General features: G+C 41.3%; 5 protein-coding genes across 5 annotated transcripts; 3 read left to right on the top strand and 2 right to left on the bottom strand.

Annotated features, from left to right (window-relative positions):
• Nucleotides 1-798: 798 nt before the first annotated feature.
• On the top strand, nt 799-1,667 carry BGW36DRAFT_313409 (uncharacterized protein). Its single transcript, XM_046212519.1, has 3 exons — nt 799-862; nt 968-1,197; nt 1,283-1,667. The coding sequence occupies exons 1-3, from the start codon at nt 820-822 to the stop codon at nt 1,646-1,648; spliced, it is 639 nt and encodes a 212-aa protein (XP_046076994.1). The 5' UTR covers nt 799-819; the 3' UTR covers nt 1,649-1,667.
• A 545-nt stretch (nt 1,668-2,212) lies between these two features.
• BGW36DRAFT_355361 (uncharacterized protein) lies at nt 2,213-3,284 on the bottom strand (the record flags this gene model as incomplete). Its single annotated transcript, XM_046213636.1, has 2 exons — nt 2,213-2,955; nt 3,005-3,284. 2 exons carry the CDS (start codon nt 3,282-3,284, stop codon nt 2,213-2,215), a joined length of 1,023 nt encoding a protein of 340 aa, XP_046076993.1.
• A 2,994-nt stretch (nt 3,285-6,278) lies between these two features.
• BGW36DRAFT_335056 (chaperonin 10-like protein) lies at nt 6,279-7,700 on the top strand. The gene is made up of 4 exons (XM_046212923.1): nt 6,279-6,633; nt 6,720-6,837; nt 6,893-6,908; nt 6,969-7,700. The coding sequence occupies exons 1-4, from the start codon at nt 6,418-6,420 to the stop codon at nt 7,648-7,650; spliced, it is 1,032 nt and encodes a 343-aa protein (XP_046076992.1). The 5' UTR covers nt 6,279-6,417; the 3' UTR covers nt 7,651-7,700.
• A 3,716-nt stretch (nt 7,701-11,416) lies between these two features.
• On the top strand, nt 11,417-12,186 carry BGW36DRAFT_423507 (uncharacterized protein; the record flags this gene model as incomplete). Its single annotated transcript, XM_046219843.1, has 2 exons — nt 11,417-11,863; nt 11,971-12,186. The coding sequence occupies 2 exons, from the start codon at nt 11,417-11,419 to the stop codon at nt 12,184-12,186; spliced, it is 663 nt and encodes a 220-aa protein (XP_046076991.1).
• Nucleotides 12,187-13,362: 1,176 nt separating this feature from the next.
• Nucleotides 13,363-14,784, bottom strand: BGW36DRAFT_355359 (G protein-coupled glucose receptor regulating Gpa2-domain-containing protein; the record flags this gene model as incomplete). Its single annotated transcript, XM_046213635.1, has 2 exons — nt 13,363-14,127; nt 14,182-14,784. The coding sequence occupies 2 exons, from the start codon at nt 14,782-14,784 to the stop codon at nt 13,363-13,365; spliced, it is 1,368 nt and encodes a 455-aa protein (XP_046076990.1).
• Between the last annotated feature and the right edge of the window lie 1,525 nt (nt 14,785-16,309).

Here is a 16,309-nt window from a genome sequence, read left to right as displayed (position 1 = left end):
ATTACGTACGTAGGTATTCCAGTTCCTTAGTAGTCAATTGTATATCTGACTGATATGCCCTGGGGGAACTTTGTCAATCATTGTAGATAGGATATCTTCCAAATGAGCACAATACAGTGAGGGGCATTCATTTGAATATACCGCTAAATGTTAGATCTTTACTAGGTTGAAAATTTAAGGAAATCCGTAGGTTGTCAAAATATATGTGGGGAACCCCCAAAAGTTCACGTTATTTTCACGACCTGAGCTAGCCTCTAGATTGAGGATTATCCAACTATTTAGTAGACTGATGTTAGCATAAAAATGCACTATTTTCTACCGTTTTTGGGGTAGTGGGATTTTGTAGCCAGCGACTGACAACCCTGCTTTCCAATTTTTCAACACACCGTTGTACTAATCCGTTAAGTCTATCACGCAATAGCTGCTGATCTAGAATAAACATATGTCATAAAGGCTCTTTGATGTTTCAACGTACGGCGTATATGTAGGTAGTTCCATCGTGGTTCCACTGCTGGGGCGATTTCCCATCTGTTGAAGAGGCCATGGCGCAATGGTTACCTAGTACCTCGTTAAAAACCCGCCATACCATGTGAATCCATTCATTGAATAGTCCTACTCAAAGCAATCATGAATAGAGACGACATTAAGGACCATTTACTTCAGAATTATCCTTCGGATGAAGGTTCAACAATTCCTATATTACATCCAAAAACATACGCTTTTGCAATATGGTGGCCACTAACTATTACGCTCCTGGTCCTGTCGATAGCGATGAATTTGTACCTAACTATTACGGATATTTCTGTTGGTGGCAAGAAAATGTTTCCTGTGGATGAATTGGCTACGCAACGCTCACCGTATAGTAAGCACTATCATTCCGTACAGCCTTTTTGCCTTGCTATTTCCTTCCACATTTCGTTCATCCAACCAGTATCCTATCTAGAAATACTAATAAATTTTTATATAGCTGACTTGAGATACGAGCTTCCAATCGAGTATAAACTAAAGACCGAGTACACGAGTAGCAACATGACCTTGGCCGATCAGATGTGGGAAAGCCTCGATGTCGATTCTGTTCTAATAGCTGTCACCCCAGAGTGGGCAGAGAACAAGGGACTTCCTGATAGCAAACCTTTCTTATGGGATAAAACTAAAAGGGTATATTATATTAAGGTCTTTCATCAACTTCACTGTCTTGTAAGTCAAATTAAATCTCTTGAAAAGAGATTAGCATTTATATAAGGCAGACATTGTTTACTTATTATGAGAAATTCACAACCAGAAAGCAATTCGGAAGACACTGCATGACTTTATATCTACCAATAGCACTCTTGTGCCGCTAAATCACGTCGAACATTGTCTCGATATACTACGGCAAGACCTCATGTGTAAAGCCGATGATACACCTATGATTGCGACGCATGATGGTGCTGGCTCCAACCAGACTATGCAGTGCAAAGATCTATCAAAACTAAGAGCCTGGGTACAGGCTCCAGCACAACATTCTTGCTATCGCCATCTCGATAATTATGTAAACCTATCTCACCCGGATGAGCGATACGCGTTCTGTCCGGAAGATAGCCCGTATTATCCCGCAATGCAAGAATGGTTTAAGAAACATGGTCATCATGATCCATTCCAGGAGTAACCTTTAGGATAGATCTCACAAGCTTAAGGATTGTCAATTGCGGTTTATATACTAATGCTTCATGGGTTCCTCGTTCTAGGTGTCATTTTAATAACTCTGATTATGTTATAATTATATATTACAACAAGTTGATCCATTTCCATAAGCTGGTTTCTTTTTTGCCAATTTATGAGTATAACCTGGGGGTCGTCAAATTTACAGAAATCAAAGGAAAATATGGTGAGGGATAGAGATGTGAATGCATCTACACGCTCATTCATATCTGCTCCTGGGGTACGTGGCTTTGCTGACGGCCAGTGCTGTACTTTAATTGTATCACAAAGAGTCAGATATGGTGCCTAGTCCTGCTGTGTACCATCTGCTATAGTCATGTCACACAATTTAAACTGGTCAAACTATCCAAGGCTAGATACCTCACACTGGACAGTTGTTTTATGTTCTCTAATATTCATTTCCAAAAAAATATAACACACCTTGGCACCATCATGGGAATAGAAATCATCTTCGTATAATGAAGAAGGCTCCTCGAACTACATTTCATACCGTATCTTCATATGCAACAAATCAATGGTGTCCGTGTCCAGGTCTCTCATGGTAGTTGCTCTTTGTCGGCTGCCATTCTAAACCTGATGGTATCTCTAATTCTATCCCCTGACTATTTACCCAGTCCTCCAATCCCATATGGTTGCCATATGGTGTTAGGACACCCTCAGGGCTTTGTTCAATAATCGGTTCCTCAGGATACACAGACCATGGAGTCCTTTGATGGATTGTGTTGGCCTCCTTCCATTCTAAAATCTCTTCGAAATTGCGACACTGCTTGGTTGAAGCAAAATTCAGGTTAAGACCAGGCCAGCCTTCAAACTTTTGACCAATGATGACTTCCATATCTGCATGGCATGTCAGGCTGCGCATGAGAACATAAGTGCAATGTAGCAAATGATCCTCCCATTTAATTGGCGTATACTTCTTGTTCTTTCTCATATCTCCATAGTACTCCGGCCATGCAGTTCTTCGGAGTATATCCAAACAGTGAAGTTGATGAAATACATCTATAACCCCATAATAAACACCTTCTCCAAACTCAGCTTTAGGGGCTGGCCATGTGGCCGCAGGATCATACCCAATGCGGCGCACCTCATCAGCGTTTAGGGCGATGGATTCTGTACTACTTATTCTTTCCCACGCTTTGTCAACTTCTGGCGAAGGTCGTTGCTGGAAGATAGAGGGTTTATTATCTGGCCAATAAATAGTGAAGTTATTATGAACTTCGGATCGATATATATTTAAGCGGTCGTACAAGGGAGCTATTTTCAAGTTAGATTCTGAACTTAGAAACAGAGAAGAGACCCTTACAATATGCACTGATATCCATCTCACTGTATGGAGTCTGCTTAAACATGAATAGTATTACTGTCGTCGTAAGAAAAAGTAACACATTAGCTACCACAATGGCTGAAGCACTAAGGCCTCTGATGTATCCCCATGATCTAATTGTATGATGATCATATTGTGGTGGATAGGGCTCAATATGCTTGCCAGTTAGATACTGGCTTTCGTCCTCATCGCTCGAGTCTCTTTGCTCCGAGGGCCATCGATAAAAACGCCGAGTCCATTTGTGGTATGCAGACGACATGGCCACAAGAAACTGGAATGAAACTAGATAGATTCAATTTGTCTAGGTACAGACTTTAAGAAAGATTGTGAGATACGACAGGGACAAAACATTGGGTTCTCTAGCTGAATAGGCACGTGACACTTCAGCAAGAAAGGTGATCAATTGCCAACTGTGAAGTTTTGGGCGAGGTGAGGCAGATTAATTACTATGACGGGTGGCAGTGAGGTATAAGCATCATACATATAGCCACTACTACACGCATACCAATAATAGTTAAACGTTTTATGCATTACGATCCTTCGCATAAGTGGTAATTTTCTTGCCATTCGATATGCCTTATAATGTTATCCCCACATTGCACCATCTGCGCGAAATATACGTTATTCACCGAATTGCTATACCAATAGCAGCCGTATTTATGTTTGTAATTGGTAATTTTGTATCCATCAGTACGTATTACACCCTTTGTAATCAACTAACATATCTTTCATATTGTACCATCAGGTTGAAATTCACGTTATTCGCCGAACTGCTACACCAATAGGAACAACATATTTATGTATGCACGTTGTATTCTGTATAATTAGTACTTTTTATATCAATCGATACTCTTCCTCATTGCTAGCTACACATCTTGACGCACTCCTTATAGACTTATACTAATAATTGCAACCATCCAACATCCTTCTCATATTACACCATTAAGCTCATCATTACGTTATTCTCCGAATTTATTGATCTGAAGTCTTTGTAGATGCAATCGTTAGGAGTGACATAGTGCGATATTAAACTAGGCTTATAGTATATAAAGGCCGGCAACATCCTAGGTAATCAAAATCATCCAAACAAGCCGTCATCTCAGTCATATCTTCAAAGTACAATATATTTTTACTTCCACAAAAGCCATCATGCGTTTTATCGGAGCCGTTCTTGCCTTATTGGCTGCGTTGCCCATGATCGCGGTCGCAGCCCCAGTCAACGCTGAAGCACGTAACACCGACACTCTCGAGGGTGGCACTGTTGACTGCTAAACTCGCGTCAAGTCTGTCCAGGGTATGAAAATGATTGTGCCTCAAAAAGAAATTGAAGCTAATACGGTTGGACTAGACGAGATTGCCAAATATATGAGTCCCTGGGCGCAGTGTACGGTACTGGAAATCTGCAATGAAGTTTCAAGTATCGCTTTATGTTGGGATGAAGAAAATTCTGGGGAATGGTCAATTTTGTTATACATTCAGTTTCACGCAATGGGGTCATTGATGTTTGTATCTCTGCTTGAATGAGCTCGTCCTTTCTTTTATTACATAGTTCACATTGACAATCAAGAACTGGTCAAATATATGGCTAAGATCTTAAGTGCTACATACGCTGCTGTTAAAATAACTTCTTAGAACGGTTTACACTAGTGTTGGCACTACCATGCTCATCTTTATGAATAGAATTTACAGGGAGTAATTATAAAAAGGAACGAACCATATGTCTTATCTACCTTGGCAATTATTTATCAGTTAGAAGATCGTATCTTCAGTAGTATAGATTATCATTAACATTAGAATAATACAAAAGTTTCCCAGCACTCTGTCATTGAAAGTCTGTATATGTTTGTACGGTACAATATTCTAAGCCAAAAGACCGTTTTTTATGAGAAGATTATTATCACTGATGTCATACCCACATTTTGAATTTCAATAGTTTATGAGTAATTTGTGTATTATAGTGCAAATCTAGGGCTGGCATGACAATGTTCTAATAAATTCTATCTAGGTCATGGTTCCTGCTGTAATACACACCTATTACTTTAGCAAAATCACACGCCCATTCTATTTATATGAGATTTATAAACCCCCAGAAGTATTTCTTATTATCTTCCTACAACTAGTTTAGTACCAGACAAATTCTTCAACTTAGGTGAAGTAATTTGATATCAATCATAGTGAGTAGGAACTATAATTATGGATATCCAATATCTCTGGACTTCTTCAATATATCCCTGGAGATACATATATATTTATCATAATATATTCAGTAATATAGCATTATTACTCGTTTCATTTATTTACACACTCTCCGCTGTACATGGTAACCATCCTGATGTAAATTGTGAAGCTTCATTTCCTATCTCCCCCAATAAGGATGTGAGATTACTTACTATTGCATGTAATCATCTAATCCATTCGAAAAATATAAAGAGATTAGTATAATTCATGTTTTTAGGAAGTAGGCAGTGACAGGCCGTAGTCTTTCAATGTGATATATATGAATCAGACGAATCACCTTTCAGATCTATCTATCGAATCTTCAATATTTTAGAAAAGATTTTATCAATTTGCACAGTTAAGTTAGTTTTGACGTATAGCTCGATACTTTGAAATATATAAATTCGCGAGTCCTAAGACTTCATAGACTCAGTAACTACTGTCGAGGATGAGTCCATAATAAAAATTACTACATATATGTATATATTGCCGTTAGTCCAATAACATCGAGAGAACGAGCATTATAAATCGGAAGCACATCCTCCTTGATTTAGAGATCCCATCTTTTTTATTTTTCCTTATTCTAGCATGATCGTTAAGTAATTAAATTGTATTTTTTATACCGACTCCATTCCCCCGAGATCTCAAGGAAATTTAATTTTATAAAACTTTTTTTGTTTTATCTTTTTTTAAAAAAAATATAATTTTTAATGTCCGCGCGGTCCGGAATTAGGACTGTTCCGAGTCGTACCAGGGAAGATGAGAGCGAAACTGCCACCACAATCTTAAGAAATTCTAATAATAAGTTAACAATTTTTGAGCTGATACTAGAAAATTAGATTTTGAGTTTTAAGCTAAGTTGCCAAATTAAATATAGAGGCACACTATGAAGATACGCTAAATAATCTCTGCATCAGTTGAGAGTTTCACCGACTGATGACGTCAATAATAATTACATTTGTCATCGTTATCAATTGAAGTTTAAGTTGCTTAATTATATCTATCGGCGACATTGGCCGAATTCACAGGGCCATTTCGATTACAAATCATTATTTAGTCTACCCCCGCAACAACGTTCGAGATATAAAATCGCCATCTCTTCAACGTTGTGCGTCCTTTGAGAAGCACCGATTGAGCGCATTTGTTTGAAAACTAATCCTTTAAAACGAACTAAAATGTATGAAGTTGTAATTCATTCCGGCCCGAAGGCCGAAGTCGTCCAATCTCCCATCCCGAAACCAAAGCCAGACCAGCTTGTCATCAAAGTCATAGTTTCGGGCAGCAACCCCAAAGACTGGAAATATCCGGAGTGGACGGAGGCTGTTATCAACCAAGGTGACGACATTGCAGGCATTGTCCATGAAGTTGGTTCCGGGGTAACTGAGTTCAAGGTGTGAAACCCACTAATGTCACGGCGATAGAGATGAAAATCAAAGGAGAAAATATAAGAGCAAGCACCTGACAGTGTTGAAAGTAGATCGGAGCCCGGGTTGCTGCGTTTCACGAGATGGCCACACCTGGAGGTAGCTATGCTGAGTACGCTGTTTCGTGGGCACATACGACTTTTCATTTGCCAGAGAAGACTACCTACGAAGGTGAGCATATTCGGTAACAAATATAGTTGAATAGAGATGGTTGACCCGAAAATAGAAGCATCAACAATTCCGTAAGTCTGAAAGGATCAAGAAAATATTATGAGTTCCATCCGAAACTAACTGAAGTACAGCCTGGCAGCCCTGACAGCATCACTCGCTCTTTTCGGCCGCCTGTCTCTGCCCACACCTTTTTCTCCGGCTAAAGAAAAAATCCCACTCATAATCTATGGCGGTTCATCTGCTGTCGGCGCATTTGCTATCAAGCTCGCCCAAAAGGCGAACATTCACCCTCTATTTGTCGTCGCGGGCTCAGGCACGTCTTTTGTTGAAAAGCTGATTGACTCATCCAAAGGCGATCGGATTATTGACTACCGCCCTGGAATCGACCATGTCGTTGACGAAATTTACAAAACTGCCAAGGCGAGTGGAGAAGAAACGATTAAATACGCCCTGGACAGCATTACTCTCGATGCCACGTACGGCGCGATCGCCAAGGTGTTGGACTCAAAAGAGGGACAATTTACCGGCGTTTTGCCCTTTAATGAAAATGTCTTTCCATCCACGGTGACCACTTCTATGACGAATGTTGGTAGCGTGCACAGTCCAAAAGTACCAGGGGACGAGGATTTGGGTTTCGTGTTCAGCCGACTGTTTAGCAAGGGTTTGAAAGAGGGTTGGTTCTCGGGACATCCGCATGAAGTCGTTCGCAATGGGCTGGAGGGAGTAGAGGAAGCTTTGAAGAATTTGAAAGATGGGAAGAATAGCGCTTCGAAGTACGTCTTCAGAGTCAAAGACACTCCTGGTTTGAAATAGAAAGTGATAAAGCAAGTATATCCGAAATCAAAATCAGATTCACCAACTTCTCCATGATAGTTTAGTCGCATAATTCTGGTCCTACTTGAAAACCGGCTTGATCGCCTGGGTTTCATAGTGGTTTACCCACCTATTATTGACAGTATCAATTCATAGCGCAAAAATGGTTGCCACCACCGACACAAATATCATATTAAGTCCAAGTAACATATTAATACCCTCTGCAAGACCAGTAGCAACCACCGTAGATGTCACAGCAGTCACATCCGGAAGAAGGGTAGGACGACACTCGGTCGGAATATTTTGTGCGAAAGAGGAAATGTCCGCGGCTGGACATTGCCTTACACAGACCAGCAGAGGGTCATTATAACCATGGAATGTTGCACAGGTACAGTTGGTGAGAGCCTGGCCGGTTTCGCTGCCAGTGCAAGCGGAATCTTCAGGATGGCTTGAGAGGCAATTGGTGGCGCAACCACTTAGCGAAAGAGTGTCGGATACCAGGTAAATGGAAATAAGAAAATATAATTTGTAATTGGTATTATAGATATTTGCATTTTGAGGCTAATAGACGATAGATTTCTCTCCTCGTGTAAACGGGTATGGTTGGAATATCAGGTGCGAAATGGAATGCGCATTATTGATTATAGGATGTCAGGAGCTTTTTATTTCATCCAACTACTGCGTAGCCGAATAAAATTTCAACATTGCGAACTTGCTTTTTTCCCTTCTCTTGTTTCTACTCTTTTATAATTATTCTATGCCGCGCCTAACATCTTGCCTAAAAGGGGCCGAATGCATACAGGATGCATTGACACTTGGACGATTCAAATCACTGGATAAAGATGGATAAAATACACTTGTATCTGCATGCCTTTCAGCTGAAATACTATGGTTACCCTTCCGGTTGTCTTTAACACAAAGCCGGCCGGATTTGAAATAATACGTGCAGCCTCTTGCCCAGATTACGTCTCTCATGCATGTATTGGCTTCCTAGGCACTGCATACATTGTCTCGGCCGACCTTTAGGCTGCAGAATTATTTTCCCCTGTGTCACCTTACTGCTTTTGTGATTCTTACACCGGTTCTTTACTTCTGTCAAGAATATGCGAAAATATTTACCAGAACTTTCAACCAATATAGCTAGAAATATCGAACGCTTTCATTTACGTATTTTCAAGTCCAGTTAGAACGTGAATATAAAATGGCAATGAAGGTTGGATATAATTGTATTGATAATGGAATATATTATTTTATTTCAATTTCATTCTAATTTGCTTGCTTCTCTGCGACTCGATCTCCGAGAGATGCGCGATTCTCTCAGTCTCGGCGGAGTTTCTAATCGTGACTACACGTAATGGCCCAACCCAACAGGCTTTGCCAGAGGCCCCCATATTAACCATAATATTAATTGAATCGTATTTAATGATTACAACCCTTCTGGCATCCTTATGGCTATAGTTTCAGAGGTGCAATACTTTATGTTATAAGATAAAGGTCAAAGGGTTATTACTCATTAGCCGATAAGAAAGCTTGAAAAACTTGTGGAGACAAAGTTAGGTTAGAGTTAATTTGTCCTATTTTTACTCATTTACGGCATTTGATCATCGATATTTGAATCCTTCAATTGAGTTATCGTCCAACACTTTGTAAGACCACCAGAAAAACACTTAGCCAAACGTTCGATATACTTCGGGTACCGTTCAAAGTCTACCTAATCTATTATCTATCAGAAAGACAACTGCTGGAACCAATGTTACAGAGTTTCAATTAACTATAGTACTTGTTCGGCCAATTTTGTATTAAGGAGTAGTAAGAAAATAGATCCTATGCCCCTGGTTCCCTACGTGGATGGTAGTACGAGCCCTACGAGGTTACTAAATGTATTACAACAATAAATAAACCATCTCTGAATTTGTGCCAGCAGTCTACAAAGCAGAGGGTTCGTCTCGCATTGGACACCCCGTAGTCTGTAGGAAGCTCGGGGTACTATTAAGTAGTATTTGTATTTTTGCAGAATTTGATATGAGGCAACTAACCTCTCTGCATTATTTATTGACGATTCTCGAGTAATAGTCTAAGTTAGAGCACAAAACTTGAGAAATAGTATAAACTGAGTTGAGCCTCAGACTGAGGCTTACTTGAGATCTGAGTAGGTAAGCGCGTTTGTTTATACCTTTCGGCATTGGGCACCAACGTATTGGGATCAGCGCCTGGAAATTAGGAACACGAATGAAACGCCGCTTTCCTCTAAAGCTAGGGTAGGAAATCCATCAGGAACGCCAGTTAACGCACTGCTACCGGATTGGCCTGAATTGAACCGGACTAGTGCAGCACTAAATACCACTACTATTATAATTCTCCGCATATGTCCGCAAGTACCGAGGAGTTGAAAAGATTCCCCATGTTTAGAAGCAGAACCCCCGCGTTTGACCTAGGATGAACCGACTAGAATTCTAAGTAACCTCAGCCCTAATAAACTTCCCGGTAAGAAGGTCCATGTGAACAATATGGGACGGTTTAATCGCGAAATCGGTTTAGTTAATCCGGGGTAATTTAGCCTTCCCCTCCCCTCTTGGTTTGTTCCCTCAATGCAACTCTCGACAGATTTTTACATCTGCGAACTTTTAATATAAAGCCGACACACTAGCTTTTTGGAATCTACGCGTTGCAGTAAATTGATAATCGAAGTTTTAAACACCAGTCCCACGGCCTCCCTGCTTGGTGCAATCCTCAATTTCATTGGCCACTTTTTTTTTCTCGCAGATGCTTCTCACTCCATGTCAAACTGGGATATGGATAGACCCCAAACAAACCTTTCCACCTGTCCGTACCCCTTTCTCCAACAAGACACGTTTCCCGACGTTGGTGGATGTAAGTAGTCAGAAGCAGGACATTTGATTTTCATTCCAAAAGTTCTCTGCGCTAAAGTCTCACTGCCGTTCACCCCAGTCGTATCAGGTCGTTGGTGTAGAGAATTTCATACCAGATCTGGTTCTGTATCATGCTGTCTACCCTGCCCTTGGTCAAATTGGATATATTCCGATGGTAGGTCCAAGTGCTCCGCGCCTTTTCTCGAAAAGAATGGAATAAAGAGAACCGAATATCAAAGACAAGGCAAATCAAGGAAGACGTGAGCTAAAAGCAACAATCCAGCATTCGAGGACCATCTGAATATTCCCGGTTGGTGTGGGATAGCGGTGATAGTCGTGGTAGTACTGTTCCTGTGCACATATGTGGTGGTGCCGAAAGAGTTTACTGCTCGTCATTATCTCACCACTGTGCCTGGTATTGGATTCCTTCTCTTGTCGGTACGATTTATTCATCCACCAGAGAACTTGACACTCCGTTAATTGAAAGCCTAGATCGCATATGTTATTCCTCTAGCCCGAGCCCCAAACCAATGCTATAATGAGATCACGGCCAATAACAACTTCACGGATTCCATGTGCACCGCAACTTCATCAACTCTGTTTCTTGGGGTATGGTTTGTTATTATTAGCTGTGAGAATCCTTTCCCTTTCCTTTGTAGTCTTACCTGATACCATTTCTAGGCTTTTTTAGATCACTATCACTTCACCTCTATGTGGTTTGGGAACAGAAGCTTGGACGGAAATTTAAGTATACGTCATTGGCCTGCATTTTTGTCGGCTCTGCTTTGCTTGTTGCTCTGTCTTTGCAAGTGACAGGGTCATCTTATCAGTTGGGGAAGGTGTGCTATCTCAACCCGATCCGGAATTTGGGAACATTTTGGATACCTTTGCTAGTCATGGCCGCACTCACATTCCTTCTGCAAATATGGACACTCTGTTACAGTTTGTTGAACGTTTTTCGTGGAATGTGGGAGGATCGCATAACTGCCTCTTGCAATCATCACAACGACAACCATATCAATAATGATGTTTTATCCCCACAATCATCGATTGATTACTGGCAGCAACAACATGGGGGTCGCCGACAATCACTCGCCACCCACAAGCTATTGACCAGCATGCAGTGGCGACCCATGCTTGCTTCTTTCGGCGTTTTACTTCACGTTGTCCTCTTTGCGGCAATATTCCTAATCCTGAGGCAAGACCATGGGTATCCCGCTTCAAAATATGATGATTGGGTCTCTTGCCTGTTATCTTCCGGAGATAAAAACCATTGCATCGAATACGCTTCCGACTTGGGCCCGAACGAAAAGCTTGTTGTTGCCTCCTTCTTCATGCTTGCTGTAAGTTCTAGAATAATATTATTTCATCCGTTCTTCTGTGTCCATCAAAGCAGACCTTCCCTGACCTTGTCATTTTTGAGTTTCTGACACTTTATTGGCCCACACAGGTATCCGGTTTCTGGGGCATTTTAATCGTGACGCGCTTTTCCATGTTTGACGGCTGGCTGGAAGTACTCAATTGCCGACACAGGACACCTTCTAGATCCTCAATGGTTGCTACAGGTCCACATGACGAGTTTCCACTTCATCGGGCGTCTACTAATGACGGTTGTGATGCCAGTTTCAATACAACCTCAAGTCTACCATCTGCCAATATGAAGTAGCTAGCAGCCTGTTGTGTTTTAAAAGAGAACAAAGTCTTATATTGTGCATTTTTTTCAAAATTTTGCATGGCTATGGAGTTGTCGGCTTCCGTTGTGACTACTACGAATGCTTTATTGGATTCCTGTGAATACGTTTCTCTGGGATTTCAACGTTGGATGGTATGATATCAAATATTGACTTTCAAATGCATTGAGAAACTATTCGCCAATGACTCAAGACAGCCTAATATAACAAATAATGACCGTTAGTCCGTATGAGTTTTGCTTCAAAAGGCATGACGGCCATCGAAATGGAGAAGCAAACCAACGTAAATACCCTTCCGAAGTCCCCAAAATCAGATATGCCTACATTATAAGGATTAGTTAATATGCTGGCTCTAATCAGAAACTCAAACAGTCATCCAAGAGAAACCTGATTGACATCTGCAGTTATCTTATCACTACCTCCAATACTAGCAGTTGTAGAAACACTTTGCGACTGCTTTACCTACTATGAATACTCCGAATACGATTGGATAGCCTACAGATTTTCCTGGTGAAACCGCAACAGCAGTCATCTTCGTTATCAACAAAGCCATTCCGAAAGTAACCGCACCTGGGATTTTGTATCAGTCCTACTAGAATAATTTTAAGCTATTATTAGAACTTGTAAAACTGCCAGGGCTTGTTTTAACTATAATAATTATATTGACATGTAGATTCTGAAAGATTGATGGCTATAACCAATAGCTGTGTGAGTCTCCTCTAGTCGAATTGTTTAGTTTTTTCTTTACTCCGTAATATACTATGATTTTTTAAATGCCGGTATCGTTGTTGCAAAAGCCATTGTTCTATAACCCGGCTTTGTTTATCAGTATGTATTTGCTTGATTCACAACTAGTGAGAGATCACAAAATGAAACTCGCTTGAAATATTAGGTTTTTCCTAGTAACTGGATGGTGCATTTATTAAGACATTACATATAATTTATAAATATATCAATGGATGTGAATGTACATTGATAGAATGGGTATCAAACATGACGAGGTTTCCACTTGGGCCGGCCTTCACAAGGATATTAAAATATGTATAAAAAAACATAAAGTGACAGAGAACCTTCCTTCATTAGCCTTTCGATGTGAAGTTCTTCTTTTTGAATAAAGGTCGTATATAGAGTGTTGATAGCATTGGAATAGGTCAAGAATCAAATGCCCCGCTGTTTCTCTTCTTCTGCCCTTGCATTCTCATAGGTCTCACCGTGGGTGAAGACTCCAATGATCTCTCACCAGCAGGCTCATGGGTAATTTCAATTGTCGTTTCTTGGTACACCGCGTGCTGCATCAGCTCAGTCCCCTTGTCCGCTTTAACCACAATATCATCTGTCGACCCATCACGGTCTCCCAAAGAATCAATTGTTACCATTTGATGAGACTCTTGGGTCCGAAAGCGAGAACCAAACTTCGATCGCTTGCTTCTGCTTCCGTTGTAGCTGTCATTTGCAGCGATTGTTGTCGAAACTGTTGTTCCAGGTACGTGGGATCCTTTCCGCTGATAGGAGTTGGAGTTATAAGCCATGCTAGAATCACTAACTAGTAAGAGGTGGCGACGGGTGATGGTGTAAACGGTCACGTCAACGAGGCCAGATAATGCCATAAAGGCACCGGAGACAGCAAAATACGTTTTGCTAGGAACTATGTTACGGGTAACAGACATGCGGCCTGCGGCGAGGGGCAGCGAGAGCATGACATAAGCCAAAGGATAGATCACCATGTAAGTGACGACGCGGTTGAGACGGCGAAGAGATTCTTGCTGGTTGTGAAGAGCAGCCGAGTTTTTCTTCATACGACGGCGTAGGTAGATAAACATGATAGTGTAGAGAATAATGGTCCCAAATTCAGCGAGAAATATCCAGAAATAATGCCCCCATAGTCGTTCATGTTCATATTCGGGACTAAGCCAGCACTATCTAAATTAGTTCCTTTGACCTCGATCCAAAGGGGTGACGTGATATCGAACCCAGCCTGCTTCAGTAACAAGAAAGACATTTTTCCCATACAACCCCACAGGTATGAAGCCTAGAACCAGAATGAAGCACCATAGTGCAATGATGACACCACAGAAAATCCTGTTTGGAAGTTGTCGGCCACGAATGACAACAGCGGCGGTGTGGATAGCAATGGCTAACACGAATAGACCACTACCAGCGTCAGCAGTTTGGATCAACCAGCCCTGCAAGTAGCATGCCGTCCTGTGATACTGTGACTTCCCGGCGGAGACCCAGACAAGACATATCAAAAAGCCGACTGCTTGTTGGACGTCGGCCAGAAGAAGGTTATAAATCAGTACCACATATTGGTTTTCTGCCAGAGGTCGCTTGTAGTACCTGTTCCAGTAGATCATTCGGTAAGTGAGAAAGGATAATAGACCGCTAGTGGCGATGGCAGACATGCAGGCGATGAGACCGACACCTAGGAAGCGCCCTTTTTGGAGAGAATCGAAGATGAGCTCCTGGTATTTGGGGTCAATGTCGTCCTCACCCGTAGCCTGACGGACCTGTAGATACTTTGAGAGGCCATCGGAACTGAACACGTAATGCAAACCCCTTGATATGCTAGTCATATTATCTTTCAGCCTGCCTTCACAACGCAGGTCAAGCGAGAAGAGGAGCAATATATAAAGCCAGAAGGGGCAAAGACAATGGGTATTACGGTATCTATTTTTCCAAATACCCAAAGTGGTTTATGCTCGTTCAGAATCCGAGGAAAATGTCTGAAGAGTTCCTAATCTCCAATATCCAATTTTCTGATATGAGAGTCGTCCTCTGTTTGGCGACTTCGCATATTTAAACGTTAGATCCATTTTTGAGATTTCCATTTACTTTCAAGTCTTATCATCTTTTCCGACTCCAATCATTTTTAACTTTAGCTATGTGTCATATTCGTACATAGTTCGCCATAAAAGCTCCGCCCGTGGATCTTATAGCCGGGACCTCCTGGCTGGCGGAATGTTTGACAGAGATTCATTATTCAAGGTAAGCAGGCAATTGGACAATGTGGATTGTCAAATATGGTTATTGGTCTTTTATTTGTCAAGAGCCAACTAAACTAGTAGGCCGTGCCTCCATACAAAACATACAGAGTACCACATATTAGGGTTTAAGTCCTAGCTTGTTTGGGCAAGAAAAACCAATTGGCAACAACTAATTGTGCAACCATGCTCGCCCACCGCTCCCGCTGTGGGAGCAGCGGGTGAGCATGTTGGCACAATTACCCCTTTATTTCCTGCTCCTCCGCATCATCCTTTGCTCAGCTACAAGTTTTCCACCTATCGTCTAACAGCAAAAGGTAGTCTAGGTGGGTCGAATGACTACAGCCTCAACATTAAATAATAAGTTAGCCTAGAGCGCGTGCTTGTTTAACGCCAGCCCAAACGTCTTTGAAGCTAACATGTGCATCTCATGCAAATAATATCTACAGAAGTGCAGATCCTAAGCAAAGACTGTAGATCATCTCCTATAATTTTCGTGGGTCTTTCAGTTATGCGAACAAAGTATGGAGTAATGCAATGAATAGATAGAAATCGATAGACATTTCTTTCAGTAAGGTACGTGCGTTTATTGCTTCTAACGGCATGGTTCATTCGATTTACACTTTAGGAGTGTCATGAATAATGATATTGTCCATCTCCACAGCGTGGCTCCTAGTCACATGGCAGCCTAGCCTCGGTCCTCCACCCTATCTCATCCTCAGAAAAGACATCGTAGCCGACGCTAATCCGGACCCGCTTTTATCCAATTTTTATTATTTGCCAGCTCCTAAGGTAATTTTCTTAGTACACAAGGCCTTTTATTATTGACAAAGCTTAAAAAGCTAGCAGGAGATTAGCCAAGTTGAAGATCAGTAATTGGGGAAATAACACTCCTAGGTTTTCAATCTCTGTACGTAGTCAATATGATCTACGCCCATCTATTCTTAACAGACGATATGAGAAGGAAAGACTCTGTGACACTTAATCATGCGTTACTTTTATCGAACTTTGGTCTAGTTTCAGTCTATTAGGGTCTAGTGATGGATTGCATAAGTGGTCTATAATATATTCAGACTCGTTGCTTTGACTTCATGGTAAACAAAGCCTGAATCAAATA

The sequence above is a fragment of the Talaromyces proteolyticus genome (genome assembly GCF_021365285.1).
Source record: "Talaromyces proteolyticus strain PMI_201 chromosome Unknown BGW36scaffold_2, whole genome shotgun sequence".
Taxonomy (NCBI): Eukaryota; Fungi; Ascomycota; class Eurotiomycetes; order Eurotiales; family Trichocomaceae; genus Talaromyces; species Talaromyces proteolyticus.
Note: the sequence above shows the minus strand (reverse complement) of the source record. Positions and strands in the feature narration are given on the sequence as shown.